The sequence below is a fragment of the Vulpes vulpes genome, chromosome 14, assembly GCF_048418805.1.
Source record: "Vulpes vulpes isolate BD-2025 chromosome 14, VulVul3, whole genome shotgun sequence".
Lineage (NCBI taxonomy): Eukaryota > Metazoa > Chordata > Mammalia > Carnivora > Canidae > Vulpes > Vulpes vulpes.
This window is the reverse complement of record NC_132793.1, coordinates 109,005,953-109,019,997: the sequence shown is the minus strand read 5'-3', so window position 1 is coordinate 109,019,997 and position 14,045 is coordinate 109,005,953. Positions and strand designations below refer to the sequence as shown.

At 58.3% G+C, this 14,045-nt stretch overlaps 1 protein-coding gene across 5 annotated transcripts in view; it reads left to right on the top strand.

The window, feature by feature from the left end:
* Positions 1–13,834, top strand: part of RGS12 (regulator of G protein signaling 12) — a 119,617-nt gene extending 105,783 nt beyond the window's left edge. Inside the window, exons 12-19 of one of the 5 annotated variants that reach the window (XR_011997142.1) lie at positions 22–95; positions 553–679; positions 1,031–1,127; positions 2,924–3,003; positions 3,388–3,541; positions 4,773–5,338; positions 8,079–8,141; positions 13,325–13,834. Coding sequence is in view for 3 of the 5 variants with exons in the window: in XM_072737631.1 (XP_072593732.1) it covers positions 22–95; positions 553–679; positions 1,031–1,127; positions 2,924–3,003; positions 3,388–3,541; positions 4,773–5,234; positions 8,079–8,141; positions 13,325–13,551 (1,284 nt within the window). In the remaining 2 variants the exon portion in view is untranslated. Of the gene's footprint in view, positions 1–21; positions 96–552; positions 680–1,030; positions 1,128–2,923; positions 3,004–3,387; positions 3,542–4,772; positions 6,576–8,078; positions 8,142–13,324 lie in introns of those variants that run through there. The other 4 variants (XM_072737631.1, XR_011997143.1, XM_072737632.1 and 1 more) reach the window with 4 other exon arrangements.
* The last annotated feature ends 211 nt before the right edge of the window (positions 13,835–14,045 follow it).

Here is a 14,045-nt window from a genome sequence, read left to right as displayed (position 1 = left end):
TTTTCTTCATGGGTTGCAAAGCCTCTGGTGCTGCATCAAGACAGTAGCATCTTGGAATCTCGGGACCTGCGGCTAGAAAAGCGGACTTTGTTTCGGTATGAAAACTGCCACGGCTGTGTAGTGAGGTGTCTGGGGATGTCCCCATGAGCCCTGCAGCCTGGGCAGGGAAAAGAAAGCTGGTGCCCCCTTCATGAGCTGGGGGGTGGCAGCGGCCACAGGGAGGCCCCAGGAACCCATGGGGCCAGGGGATCACTTGCTGTCCTGTGTCGTGGCCACCATAGGGCCGCACTCTGGGATGCACAGGCGGGATGACAGAGTGCTGGCCATCTGCCAGGAGCGGCCCATCTGCTGCGTGTGATGGCCCACCAGGAACCTTAGCAAAGCCCCCTGTGGCTTCCTTCTGGTGCCGAAGCTGTTCCACAGCCACAGCCTGGCACTGACCTGCTGACCCCATGGTGCCAAGGGTGGCCCGTGGTACTATATGGTTGTGCCCACAGGGAGGAATAGCTAAGTTTATATTTGCAGCAAATATGTCTCTCCCCCTCCAACCAGGCTGGATCTAGTTCCAATTAACCGGTCAGTGGGACTGAAGGCCAAGCCGACCAAGCCCGTCACAGAAGTACTGCGGCCCGTGGTAGCCAAGTATGGCCTGCAGCTGAACGAGCTGGTGGCCAGGCTGGTGAGTGTCTTGTGGGGGGAGCGTGGCTATGCTCCCTGCACAGACAAGCAAGCTCATAGAGGCCTGCTTGCCTCTGATGCTCTGCAGATGGGAGCATGTGGAACCAGAGGCCATGCTGAGGCCCTGTGGGGGAGAGCTTCACTCGAGGGGAGTCCTGTTGTCTGTCTATATCTTGATCACTCCCAGCAGGCTCTGGGTGATAGTTGAGATGCGGTTTTGGTCCAGGGAAACCAGAATGAGAAACACAGCACTAGAAACCCCTTCAATATTCCTGTCATTTGCAAATCTGCTCGGCCAGCCGGCCGAGTGACAAGAGCACTGAGTTACTCAATGTACCATCTCTGTCTCTAGAGTGGAGAGAAGGAGCCCCTGGACCTTGGCGCCCCCATATCAAGTCTGGATGGGCAGAGGGTCATCTTGGAGGAGAAGGAGCCTTCCAGGGTAAAAGGTGAGTGAGGCCCTGAGGCTTCCACTGGTCGCCCTGGCCTGCTGGGGTCCGTTTTGTTCTGCCTCCTGGAAGCCCCCAGCCCTGCTAACCCCCTGGTTTCATTTAGGGTCTTATGGGGCCTGGCGAGCCCCTGCCATGGCATAACTCAACCCCAGCTGGGTGTCTGAGGGGCCCAGCCTGATCCAGGCCTGACTGTGGGCAGGAGGCAGCAGGACCAAGAGCTCAGGGGCCTCGCTCCAGGAGCCACATGCCTGCTGACAAGGGGGCCAGTGTCCTCTCAGCTGTAACAAGGGACGATGGGCCTGCTGGACACCCCCCTCCCCCCAGGGTAGGATTGCTCTGAGGTTCCAACACTCCCTGTGTCCAGGGCTTTGGCCAGAGAGTGATCCCTTCTGAGGGGCCTCAGGATGTCCTACATAAGGGACACAGGCCCTGCAGTAGAGGAGGCAGTGGACTGGGTGCCGGCACATCCCCACTACTTCGTGTGGGGAAAATTGGGAGGTTTACAGAGCCTTTTCCATCCTGCTGCCTCTGCCATGACAGACCTGCCCTGGGGACTCTGAGGTGCCCACTGCCAGGTGCCCAACCTTGGGGCCAGCAGTCAGTCCCCCACGCTTCACTCTGATGCCTTGAGAGCCCATGCTCCTCCTCAGAACACCCCACCCCCTTCTAGGTGGAGGGCAGTAGGAAGTGGGTCCTCTGGAGAGGGCTTTCTGGAACCACCTACTGAGTACCCTGGCCAGGAGATAACTTTGTAAAGAACGGCTGGGTGCAGCTTTGGGCTGTTTCTTCCCTTTCCTGGCCTTCCACCCAGCAAGGACTGTCTCTGCTCCTCAGCATAGCTGGGCTCACTTCTCTCTGTCCCGGTGGATGCCTTCAGGGTTCCAGTCCCTGCCCCTCTGCCCCCCTGTTGCAGAGGAGAAGTCTTCCTGGGCCCACCCTTGGTTCTAGAATGCTTTTGGGCAGCCCCGGTGGCTCAGTGGTTTAGTGCCACCTTCAGCCCAGGGCGTGATCCTGGAGACCCGGGATCGAGTCCCCCATCAGGCTCTCTGCATGGAGCCTGCTTCTCCCTCTGCCTGTGTCTCTGCCTCTCTCTCTCTCTCTCTCTCTCTCTCTCTCTCATGAATAAATAAATAAAATCTTTTAAAAAAATAGAATGCTGTGCTCTCTTTCTGGGACCTGGTAACTGGGCCCGGCAGGGTGAGTGGCCCGAGCAGGGCATGGCTTCCCTCTGGCCTGTTTGTGCACAGGTGAGTCTGAGTATGGCACCTCAGGCAGGTACTTCAGTGTGTTTGTAAAGCTGTGTATAGGCAAGAGTGCTGTTATTCTTCTTGTTGGTTCTGGCCTGGACATGTGGTCTTTGTATGGCTGGTGTCGGCAGAGGCTAGTCTGCAGCCCTGACTTGGAGCAACAGTCGTATTTGAAAACATATATCCTAAGTCTGAGACTCTTCTGCTTTCTAAAGAATATTCTTGCCAGATAGAATCTGAAATGAGCTTTTCTTTTGCCATGCCTCCAGAAAGTCCCCATAACTGCGGTGTAGGACCGGCATGCCTCTTGCACCGCTCCACACAGCGTCTCCTGCCCCAGATGCAGCAGCTGGGGGAGGGCGATCTTTTGTCTTCTTGTCCTGCACCAGGGCTCTGGGCTGTATGTGCATATCTAATACAAGATATCTAATACAAGATTTCTAATATTTGGGCTTCTCTACAGTTTTCTCTCAAAAACAATATAAATGTGGTTATGTCTGAATGTTCGATTTACTGTCATTACAAAGCGTATTTCATTATGTTTAGGATCCACAGATAAACAGAAAAGTGCACCAGCCAAACAGAATATAGCTGTAAATTCCAGTTCCAGAAATCACTCGGCTACGGTAATTCCCCTCTGCTCCCTCTGCACAGTTTCCTTGCCGCTGACTGGTGCAGTGCCGGGGTGGGCTGGGACCCCCACGCTCCTCTGTCACCCGGAGTGCCCACTGGCTGTCTGCTCAGAGCCAGCCCACACCCTGTCCCCCCTTCTGATGCCTGGCTCCCTCTAACCATGAACTGCTGGCTTCCCGTTTGCTGTGTTGGGGGTGGTTGTGCCTTACACGTTCTTATTCTTGTAACTTGTGTCACTGTGATTTTTTCCGCAAGGCACAGGACGTCTGTGTCAATGTGATCTGTATTTCAAAGGTCCTTTTTGTCTCTAACTGATGGATTGTGTGTTGTCATGTGTCTGACATGTAAGCAGAACTTTGACTTTCCTTCTAATGCAGGGAGAGGAGAGAACGCTAGGCAAGTCTAATTCTATTAAAATAAAAGGAGAAAATGGAAAAAATGCTAGGGATCCCCGGCTTTCAAAGAGAGAAGAATCTATTGCAAAGATTGGGAAAAAAAAATATCAGAAAATTAATTTGGACGAAGCAGAGGGTATGTGTACTTTTTACAACTTCCGCGTTTTCTAGTGAATGCGATGTCAGTTTTCCAGAGCGATCATTAGGACTTTCTTTGAGCCGTTGACATCAGAAGGATGCAATCCCTGTCACACCAAGCATGCCCCTTACCCCTGGGTCAGCCTGCAGCTGTCTGTGCCGCTCCTCTCAGTTGTCAGACTGAGCATTGGGCCCCTTGCAGGCCAGGCCGGGAGTGCCCTCGAGATGGGCAGCAAGCAGCCCCCAGGGTCTGCCCATGCCCCCTCTCCCTGGCTCACATAAAGCTCAGTTAGTGTCAGGGGGCCCATATCAGGGTCCTCACCAGCAGGGCGGGGGCCCTGAGGCAGATTTATTCCTGGACCTGCAGGGGAGAGGCAGGGTGGCCCGAGAGACCCCCAGAGAGGTGATCTCTTACAGAAACTTCTTTTTTTTCTGAAAGCTTCTAAGAGCAGAATCAAAACTAACAGCTGTTAGCATGACCTGAATTTTTGATGCAAGGAGTGCTCCCCAGGCAGCCGGGCCCACAGCTAGCTCCCTGTGAGGCCTTCCTATTCACCCCCTCCCCTGGCCATTGCTGGCCACCATGGAGGCAGAAGTGAGTCACAAGATTTGAGGTTTTAAAGTCCTTGTCATCCTTCAAACACCAAAAGTGTAATTTAAATGCTAGAGAAAGCTCAGCTTAGACTCCTGCTTTGAACAGTGAACTGCAGTTATGGCTGCTGGTCAGCCCAGGTAAGGAGACAGGAGGTCTGGGGGAGCCAGCGAGAGGGCGGGGGGCCCTACCAGCACCACACTTAGCCAGGGGCACTGACCCTGCGAGGCGCTGTGTTCACCCGCTGCCCTCTTGGAGTAAGTACTGCGGGCTCCCTTGTGCCTCAGTTAGCTTCCCTGTAACCATCAGAAGGGAGCCAGGACTCCAGCAGAGGGCTGCCAAGTGTAATCAGAAACCCCGGGCCAGAGTACGGCCCACGAACACGCTTCTCGAACCATCCCCACACAACCATGTCCAGGCAAGGGTTCTGGTCTATTCGAGTCTGGGCTTCCTAGGACTTCACAGGGCAGGGCCTTCCCTGCAGCCCTGAGGGTAGAGAGGGTGCCAGGTATGAGCACCTGGGGCCCCGCAGCCTGTAGCTTCAGGGCAGTGGGATGAGCTTTCCAGATGGTGAACTTTTTGCTGTGTTGGCCTAGGTGGGAAACTCTCTAAGACTCTGTGGGGTTTTTTCCACTAGAGTTTTTTGAGCTCATTTCCAAAGCTCAGAGCAACAGAGCAGACGACCAGCGCGGGTTGCTGAGGAAGGAGGACCTGGTGCTACCCGAGTTTCTGCGCTTACCTCCCGGCCCCATGGAGCTTGCCCTTTCCTCACCAAGCGCGGCCAAGAGCTTTGGCAAGAGGAGCTTGACGGGCAATGGCAAGGAGAAGGCTCCCCAGCCCCAAGAGGCATGGGGGCCCGGCCAAGACTTCCGCGAAAGCCCGGCAACAAGCCCCAGCTCGGCCGACAGCACCCCGTTCAGCGCCCCCCTGACCCCCTCGCCCCCAACACAGGAAGCTGAGGCCGGGGGTGTCCAGACCCTGGAGGGCGAACACGTGGCCGACCTGACGCTCACGGGGGAGGGGGACATGAGCAGCCCCAACAGCACTTTACTGCCGCCAACCCCCACCCCGCAGGACTCGGCCGGACCTCCGAGACCAGGTACCTCCGGCTTTGACCCCCCTGCACACCTTTGACTCTCTGCTACTCCACTGTCCACCCGGTGTTATCCACTCAGTTTCCAATAAAAAAAAGAAACAGCTATGGTAAGTCCCCCTCTACCTATAATAATCACTCTGTCAAGGTTCCAACGTGACCTCTGGTGTCCTATTCACTGTGGGCCCCCTCTGCCTTTTCTGAAAGGAGCACCTCTGCGTGTGGCCAGGACAGGTCACAGAGGGGCTCAGGCCATGCAATGCTCTGGGAAGGCTGGTGCACGTGGGTGGTGTCCACCCCTGCATAGACAGTGGCACTCCCCTGCCAGCCTCTTCCTCCCTCCTGGGTCCACTGAGGCCTCCCAGCCAGGCCTGGGGAATTTCTGAAGATGTATGTGCTATTCTTAAAACTTGGATAGCTAGCATTTTTAGTGTTGTAGTCTCAAGACTGAAAAAAATAGCATTTGTCTTGAGCAACTGGTAAAGTCCCATGTGTTTGGAAGAGAGCGAGTGTGCTCTCTGGCCCCGGGTCCACTATAGGGAGGGAGGGCTGCACACGCCGGCCCCATTCCAGTAGACTGCAGGTGCGTCTGGTTCCATGTGGGCTGGGCCGTGGCTCGGTTCCCAGGGAGCCAGAGGGAGTCCTGGGGTTCCCTGGCCTGGAGTAGGCCTGGGCGTTCCTCCAGACAGATGCTCGGGTTAATAGGAATGGGGCTGAACGGTCCAGCTGCCCAAGAGCCGCAGATGCCACAGGTGGAAGCAAGGCTCCTGGCCTTCCAGGAGTAGTTCTGCCCTGCTCTGAACCAGTGTCACGACATGTGTGCCTGTGTCCCCACCCCTGTCCCCCATCCCTGTCCCGTCCCTGTGCCGTAGACAAGGAGCCTTTTCAGTGGACACTTTGGTAGGCCGCTGGTGGCTATCCTTTCTCCTCTGTGTGCTCTGTGATGCGCGGACACTGACCACCAGACATGTGGTCTGCTGTCAGGGATGACATGAATGCCTACCTTTGCTCAGGCCCCCGCCCAAGGTGCCAATGGCAGTCTGAGTACACCCCAGGATCGGGGGGCCAGGGAAGCCGTCGCTGCTATGTGTTCTGTACATATGTACATAGCTGGGCACTTTGGAGCACACATGCCATGTGGGCGGGCTTCCCTGGTGCCTTCCCACTGAGACTGCACACGGACTCAAACCGGGAGAAGCCGTGGTCTTCCCGTGTGTCGCGCTTTTGCACGTCTGCGCTGTGGCTGACTTTCCCTTTCTGCTCTTTGTAGACACCTGTACGCAGGTCCACCTGTGTTCTGAGTCTGTGTGCTTCCAAGAGTAATAAACTCTGGATCTTGTCATCGGACTGGTTTAAAGCTCTCTTCTTTTTCTTTTGAAAATTTCTTTCTACTTTCAATGGGTCTGCCTTAGTATAGTGGCTTTCAAAGATGTGCCATTCACTCAAGAGATACTCTTGAGCACTTGCCATGTACCCACACACAGCTGTGTAATGGGGAGCGATGTGAGGGGGTGGCTTGAATGACCCTGGGAGGCCACCCTGGGACAGGAACGGGAAGATGCAGCACCCTGCTTGGGCCACATGGAGGCCTAATGGGTAAGGGGCCTCCTCTCCCTGAGAACACCGATGGCCTTGGTGGTCAGGCCTCCCCTGTGTGCCGTCACCTCCAGGGGAGAAGACTCTGGGTGTCAGGTGGTGGTCAGTAAGGCTGCCTGGCTGAGATCAGCAGCTGGTTCCTCCAAACCTGGAGCCCTCGGGGCTGGCAGCCCTGAGTGGGGCTGTACCGGGCTGTCTGGCCCATGTGGTTCACCCCCTGGGGGCTGTTTTCCCACAGAATGACCATCAGCCTGGGAAGTGCACCCAGGCTTGTGCCTTGGGGATGTCGCACCTGCTGCATGCTGGTGTCTCTGGCCTGTCAGCGTGGAGGGCAGCTGGCACCAGCTGTGCAGGAGCGTAGGTCTTCCCTGCACCCTGGCAGGCTCCTCCTGGCCAGACTGGTCCCATGGTCAGCCCAAGCGCCCCAGGCCCCTGGCTCTCTGCTGTCCTGAGAGGGAGGGGCTCTGGCCATAGGCTCTGACCCCCACCCCCATCCCCCATCTTCCTGGAGCTGACAAGCTTGTTTGATGGGAAGGGCCTCGGTCTTGAGTGTCCTTCTGCGCAACACACCATGACCCAACTCGGCGAGGGCTGGCAGCCTGAGGCCTCTGGCGGGGTCTTTGTGGTTCTCTGTGTGGGAGAATCACTGGCCCCATAATGTGTCGGACACCTCCACATTGCAATGAAAGGGAACCCACCCCTGAGATTCCTCCATCAAGCGAGGGAAGAACATCTTTCACACCCCTGAGGCTGGAGCACATCTGTACCTAGCACTGAATTTTATTTCTCAGGGTTTAGAAGGCAGGTCTCCCCCAAAGTTACCCTCATTGATTCTAGCAGTTGCCGTGAAATATTTCTTAGCTACATGGCGGCCACTGGGGATCAGTTCAGGGTAGGGAACACGGTGAACTGATATCCCTGGGCTTCGGGCTCTGCAGCTCATGGTCACATCCAGGCCATGCAGCCAGTTGGGCGGCTACCACCGGACAGCCCCCAGGTGACAGGGGTGTCTTCCCGAGGATCACACTGCTCACTCACACTAGTCTGCCACCCCCAGTGTCCATGTACAAAGAGGCTCATCAGCAACCTCAGGGCCAGAGGATAGAGGTTTTCAAAAGGATTTGTGGACCAAGAAGTGACTCCAGTGCAAAGAGCCCCTTCCATACATAGGTACACTCTTAAAATGAATCCTGTGGTTGCTCTGATCCTAATTGCCACCTGTTTTCTCCATCGTTATCTCTTTGGCTTCCAAAGACACGCCGGGAGTTCATGGGCGCCCTTTGGCATTTCCTGTCCTGGGAAGGACCAGCTGGGGAGGTACGTGTCCTCAGGTCCCAGCAGAACAAGAGTCCAATTACGAGTGTGGGCTGCACATGGCCCATGCCCAGCGTGGTGCTGGTCTCTCTACTGTGTGAGAAGATGCCTACGTCCACGTACTCAGAGAGGGTGTAAGAATTATGCCCTATAGAGCACTGGCTTCCTAGTGAGCAGAACACATCTGTTGCGTTGAATGTTTGATGAACGTGTCCAGAGCAGCAGAAGGGGTCACATTCACTGCTGACTGGTGGCCCCAGCAGCTCCTACCTCAGCCCAGCCCAACATTTGCTTGGTGTCAGACCTGAGGCTGGGCTCCACTTGTGAGTAAAGAGTCAGTGGCTAGGAACCCCAGGATATAGGGCTTGACCATGTGGGATTCGGAGAGGTCTTTGCAAGGGGTCACATGGAGCCCTTCCCCAAAGGCAGGGTTCAAAGAAATCTCAACTGCCCCTCTGTCCGAGCGATGGATGGGCCAAAGAGGGCCAGGAGAGCCCCATGCCCCCACCCCTCACCAGGCTCCAGGCAGGCTTGGGAAGAGCCAGGCTTTCTTCCTCACTGGTCTGGCCACGCTGGCGTTGTGGGTGTGGGTCAGGGTCCCTGGTTGAGCTGCTCCTAGCCCTTTCAGGAGGCCAGGCTCCTGGGGACCCCACCAACCAGCTGCCCTTAGCAACTGTGGGGCCCCTTGGGGGCCACATGGGCACAGCTGCCAGCACCGCTCCCTAGAAGGAATCCCCACAGAGCTGTTCCAGCCTAGGGTCTGGGGGGGCTCAGATGCAAGGGGATGCTGCTCACTGGCTAGGGCAGAAGTTTTCCCCTCTTGGAGACCTCATCCAACTATGCCCCAAAGCCACACCCAGTTTCCAGAGTGGCGGCTCTTGGGAACCCACAGATGGCTTCCTAGCTGACATGTGTAGCCCGTGGCCCCTCACACATAGCCCACCCAGTGGGGGTTGCTATGGCCTAGTGCTGTGGCTTCCATGGGAATGGAACTGGAGCCTTAAGCAGAGGCCACGAGCCCTTGGAGGAGCCACAGCCTTGACCTTGGCAGTGAAGGTAGCCAGACCGCACACCCCCAGTGTGGCTGCAATTCTGGAAGCCCATCTGCACCCAGCTGCTCAGTGGTCAGCCCCCATCCCCATCCCCACCCTCCCTTTTCCCCACTGCCCCCGGCCACAGCCCTGGCGTGTCCTGCTCGGCCCCAGTTAATGGGGAAGCCAGGACCATAGCCATAGAGAGGCCTCCAGGGCCAGCCACGCAGGTGTCCCCAACCCAGGCCCCACCTCCTACTCCCTTGTCCTTCCCCACATCTTCACTCATCCTTTCAGGTGTCCTCTCTCTCCAGCAGATGCCTGGCCAATCCATCTAGGTGGCCGAGGTGTCCCCACCCCGAGCATACATCTACCTTCTTGGGTGAGACAACCCAGTCCTACCCAGTACCAACCATAGCACACACACAGGTGGCTGGCTTTTTCAGGGACACATAGGTGTCAGGGGCCTCGATGGGAGCCCTCTTGCCCACAGCGCATGTTCTGGCACCCTGGCCCGGCTCTGCTGGAATAGACCTGAGCAGACCTTCTCCCATTAGATGCCTGGCTGGGAGCCTCCACAGGCTTCCCGGGGCTGGCCCGGCCCCCTCCCCAGACCCCATCCTCCCAGCTGCTGAGGTCTGCAGCCTGTGTCTCCTACACAGCCACGCTCCGTGCCCGACCTTTTCTGTGTATGCTGCCCACTGTCCCTGCTCTACCTGACTTCTGAGGCTCACTGGCCCACAGCGTGACCCAGCCCCACCTTTGTTGTCCCCTGCTGTTCTGGACCCCAGCACTGGGGCTCCTGCCTGTGGCTCCTCCCCCACATCCATGCCTGCACCTGGAGTGGCCCTGAGATTGCCTGGTCCCCATTCTCCCTGAAGACATCCCCTGCCCTCACTGCATACTGCCCTTTGCTGTAGTCCTGGCACTAGTAGGTGCTCAGTACAGATTTACTAATGAAGGGTTTTAATCCAGTAAACAACCCCTCCACCCCCTGCCATGTCCAGACATAGCCCAGTGGGTCTGGGGATCCAAGTGGAGAGCTCCCTTGTACATTTGATGGACTGGAGCCAAGGCTTGGATTGGGGCTGTCCCTGTTCTTTCCCATGGGGACCCAAGCAGCCTCTGTGAAAGCATGCAGAATGGGGTACCCAGGGTCAGGAAGGGCCTTGGAAGGGCCAGGGGCCAAGGGCAGACTCTGGGGTCCCTGTCCCTGGTCCCCACCCCTCTTCCCCAATTTTCTAGTTCAGCGGTACATACACCTCCTTGTGCTGTAGGAGCTTCCCAAGGGCAGCCAGAGGCTTCACAGAGATGTCGGGATGGCCTGAAAGGACACCCAGGATTTGGCCTCACAGATAGTCCAGAGCATGAAGGATAAGTCACAGCGAAGCAGCTGGATGACAGGGAGGGTTCCTCTTGGTCAGGAAGGGCCATGGGACAGGCAGCTGGAGTTGATCCTGAAAGAGAGCTTGGAGATGGTCAAGGGGTCAGGCCATGCCCCGGGACCTGGTCCCCCCAGTGTAGCCCTGTACTGTGCTGTCCCTGACAGGGGGGTCCTGGCTCTGCCATCCCATTCTCCCTTAATGACCAGAACAGACCTGGCAGTTGGCTCAGAGAATGCTAGTGGCCAGATGCAGGGGTAGCCCAGGGATGGATGGACCACAGACAGCTGGCAAGGAGCAGGAGGAGCTCCCTGGGTTCCAGATTGCAGTGAAAGCCCCAGCACAGTCATGCTCATGTTCGGAGAGGGCCAGCCAAGGGGCAGGGTCTGTGGTGCCCCAGGAAAAGGAAGGTCCAGCAGAGCAGCCCAACTGGGCAGGATAGCATGTGAGTGTTTTAGGGACCTGAGACAGGACCTTAACGAGCCTTACCCTAAGTGAACCATGTAGAGCAGAACCAGGCTCCCTTGGGAAGTGGCCGCCCCTGGAGCCCTGCTGGGGAAGTGCTGATGAGTGCTTCGGAAGGCTGGGCTGGCGGCCTCTCTGGGGCGGGCCCTGGCCCAGGGGCTGTGACACATGCCTGTTGCACAGGGCTGGGTCCTGCCACTGAGTCACAGGTCTGGGGCTGCCACTGATTCAGGAGAGCGAGTCTGAACAGGGCAGGCAGGAAGGTCCCAGACTGCAGCCACCCTCCCTGTGTTGCTCACATCCTTGGCCCATGGACTGACCCTCTACCCTGTCCTCAGAAGCAGTCATTCCTCCCCATCCTGAGCCCCCTTAGCCCCTGGGAGCCAGGGGACCCGTGGCCAAGGCCTGAGTGCCCCCTTCAGCTCCCTGTCTTCCCAGGGGTCCTTGTGGAGCTGGATGGGAGAAGCCTGGGCTCTGGAACCTGTGTGGGGTCACTGGCCCTTCAGTGCTCCAGGCAGGTGCCCCAAACGGGGACAGAGGTTAAGAGGGCAAATCCCTGCCTCTCTGCACATCTGTGTCCCAGGCGAGGCCTAACCCTACCCCATCCATGTCTGGGCCCTGCAGCCTGGCATTTGGGACTGTGGGGACCCAGTGATGCATGGGGGACAGGGTGGATCCCAGTATGCCCTGGCAGGACGGCCGTCAATATGCCTGAAGGGCCATGCCATGTGGACCTCGGGAGGGCAGCCTTTCCTGGACCCCATCCCCAACATGGCTCCACCACCCGTGGACCTGCCTGGATGGGTCAGGCCCTGAGCAGCCCTGCTGCAGGCCAGGTACCCTTCCACCTCCTTGACTGGCTGCTGAGAGGTCGGCTGGCCACTGTCGGACAGGGTGCTTGTCTCTGCCTGCAGGCCCAGACTGGCCTGGGGAGGCCGTGTAGAGGCACCTTCAGAGGCGTGGGGTGTGGTGGAGTTGGGGCACTTTTGGGGCCATGGAGCAGCCCAGACTCCTTACCTCCATGGTCACCCCCACTTCTTATAGGTCTTGAAACCAGGGAGGAAGCAGTCTTCCCCTCCACCAGCAAGGCTGGGGAAACTGAGGCCTAGGGACAGGTTGTCATTGGGCAGGACCCAGTGTCCCTAGGGCTGCACTCCTCCTCCAGCCTGTCCACTGTGGGCCATGGGCCTACAAATAGGACAGGGCTCCTGCCCACTCTAGGGAGCCAGGGAGTTCAGGGAGAGGGCCGAGTGCACACCATGCCCACCCTGAGCTGGTCCCTGGACACTCCATCTGGAAGACACATTTCTGCCCAACATGGGCCCTGCTGGGAGACACGATGGCAATGGCCCTCCCCAGGGTCTAGAAGCTTCCAAGACAGTTTCAGGCAGCCCAGGGCCTCTGGGCCAGGGGGCTGCAGGGGGGGCGGGTATGGAACTTGGAGCCAGATGCCCAGCTGACTACTGAATGGCCTGTGAGAGGGGCAGGCAGTGTGGCTGGGGTGGAGGGAAGGGGCACTTGGCCCAAGGTGTGCATGATGGGAAGGGAAGGTGTCGGGGGGTGCCTGACTCAGGAGTTTGTGAGGGTGAAGGCATAGCCCTGAGGCAACAGTCAGGAGGACAAGCAGGTAGCCAGGGCTGGGAAGGGTAGCCAGAAGCCAGGCTGGGGCCTGTGCCCACTGAGGCCTGTAAGTGGAGGTCTGGAGTGCCCCAGGAGAGATCTTTCCGAGGGCCCAGCACCCACCCCCCAGGACCACCCCCACCAGCCTAGGCACAGGTACCTCCCCTGCAGTCTACTGGCGTGGCCAAGGACCCCATCCCACTTACTACCTCTCTGAGGACCCCTTGGCCTAGCCCCACCAGGAGGAACCAGGGGCCATACTAGCTTGGGATAGGGTGGGTCAGCAGGTAGCTGAGCTCTGTTCCTGAGCCTGTGGCTTCCACTGTGTGGGGGCTCTGAGGGGCATGGGTGACCCTACCCAGGGCCCCCACCTTCTGTCACCCTACACCAACCTCTGTGACTCCTGCCCAAAGCCCCCTTGGCTGGGCCTTGCTTGCCTTGTGCAGCCCACCTGCTGAGAGCACTCTGCTGTTCTGGGTGGTGGTGGGGCCCAGGAAGGTCTGGGGGCTTGCCAACCCGGAGGCTTGAGGTCGGGCACTCTCCCCCAGGCCCAGGGCACCCAAGGACAGAGATCACTTGTGTCTGAGTGATGAGGGTGGGATGTGGTCTCCTGCCCTGGGTGCTTGGAGGGCTCCAGAGCCCAGGGCAGGGCAGACAGGTGACAGTCTCTTTCTTCTCCTTTGGACAGGAGGCGGGGCCAGAGGCAGCCAAGGCCTCCCAGTCAACACCATCATCGACGTGGACCGTGTGGCTGGCTTGGCACCCGGGCAAGTCAGCAGCATTCCCAGGGTGCGGACAGGTCCCCAGAGGTCACAGGCCAGTGGGCCCCTGACATCAGAGCTCCCCAGCCTGAGCCCCATCCCAGCTGGGCCTACCAAGCTCAAGGCCAGCCCGCACCATGCAACCTTCGTCTGAGGCCGCCTGAAGCCCCATCCCCACTGGCTGTCCCTCCTGCCGCTGCATCTGAGCTGCCTCACCTGGACACGTGTGGAGGCCTGTGATATCGTGGGGACAGCCCCATATCACCTTGAGGGCCTTGGAGGGGCCATATTGGCCACCACGCCTTTGGGAGCCAAACTAGGCGAGGGCAGAGTGGCCTAGCCTTGGACGCTCGCCATGGCTGGCTCAGAGGGCTCCTCAGACCCTGCCCTGCTGCCCCTCGGCCTCTAGCCTTCCCTCAATAAATCAACTTTGGGGACCCCCCCGAGTGTCAGCCTCGTGCTGGGTGCTGGGGTCAGAGACCCTGCCCTCGGGAAGCCATTATTTTGGCCCATGTATCAAGGAGAGGGGTCGAGGAGATGATGGCTGAGGTCAGCGTGGGCAGAGAAGGAAGCCAACCTAACAGGGCTCACAGCCATGGTGCCCTGGAGGGTGAGAGGAAGTGACCCTTCTCGATCAAGGCCCCTGGT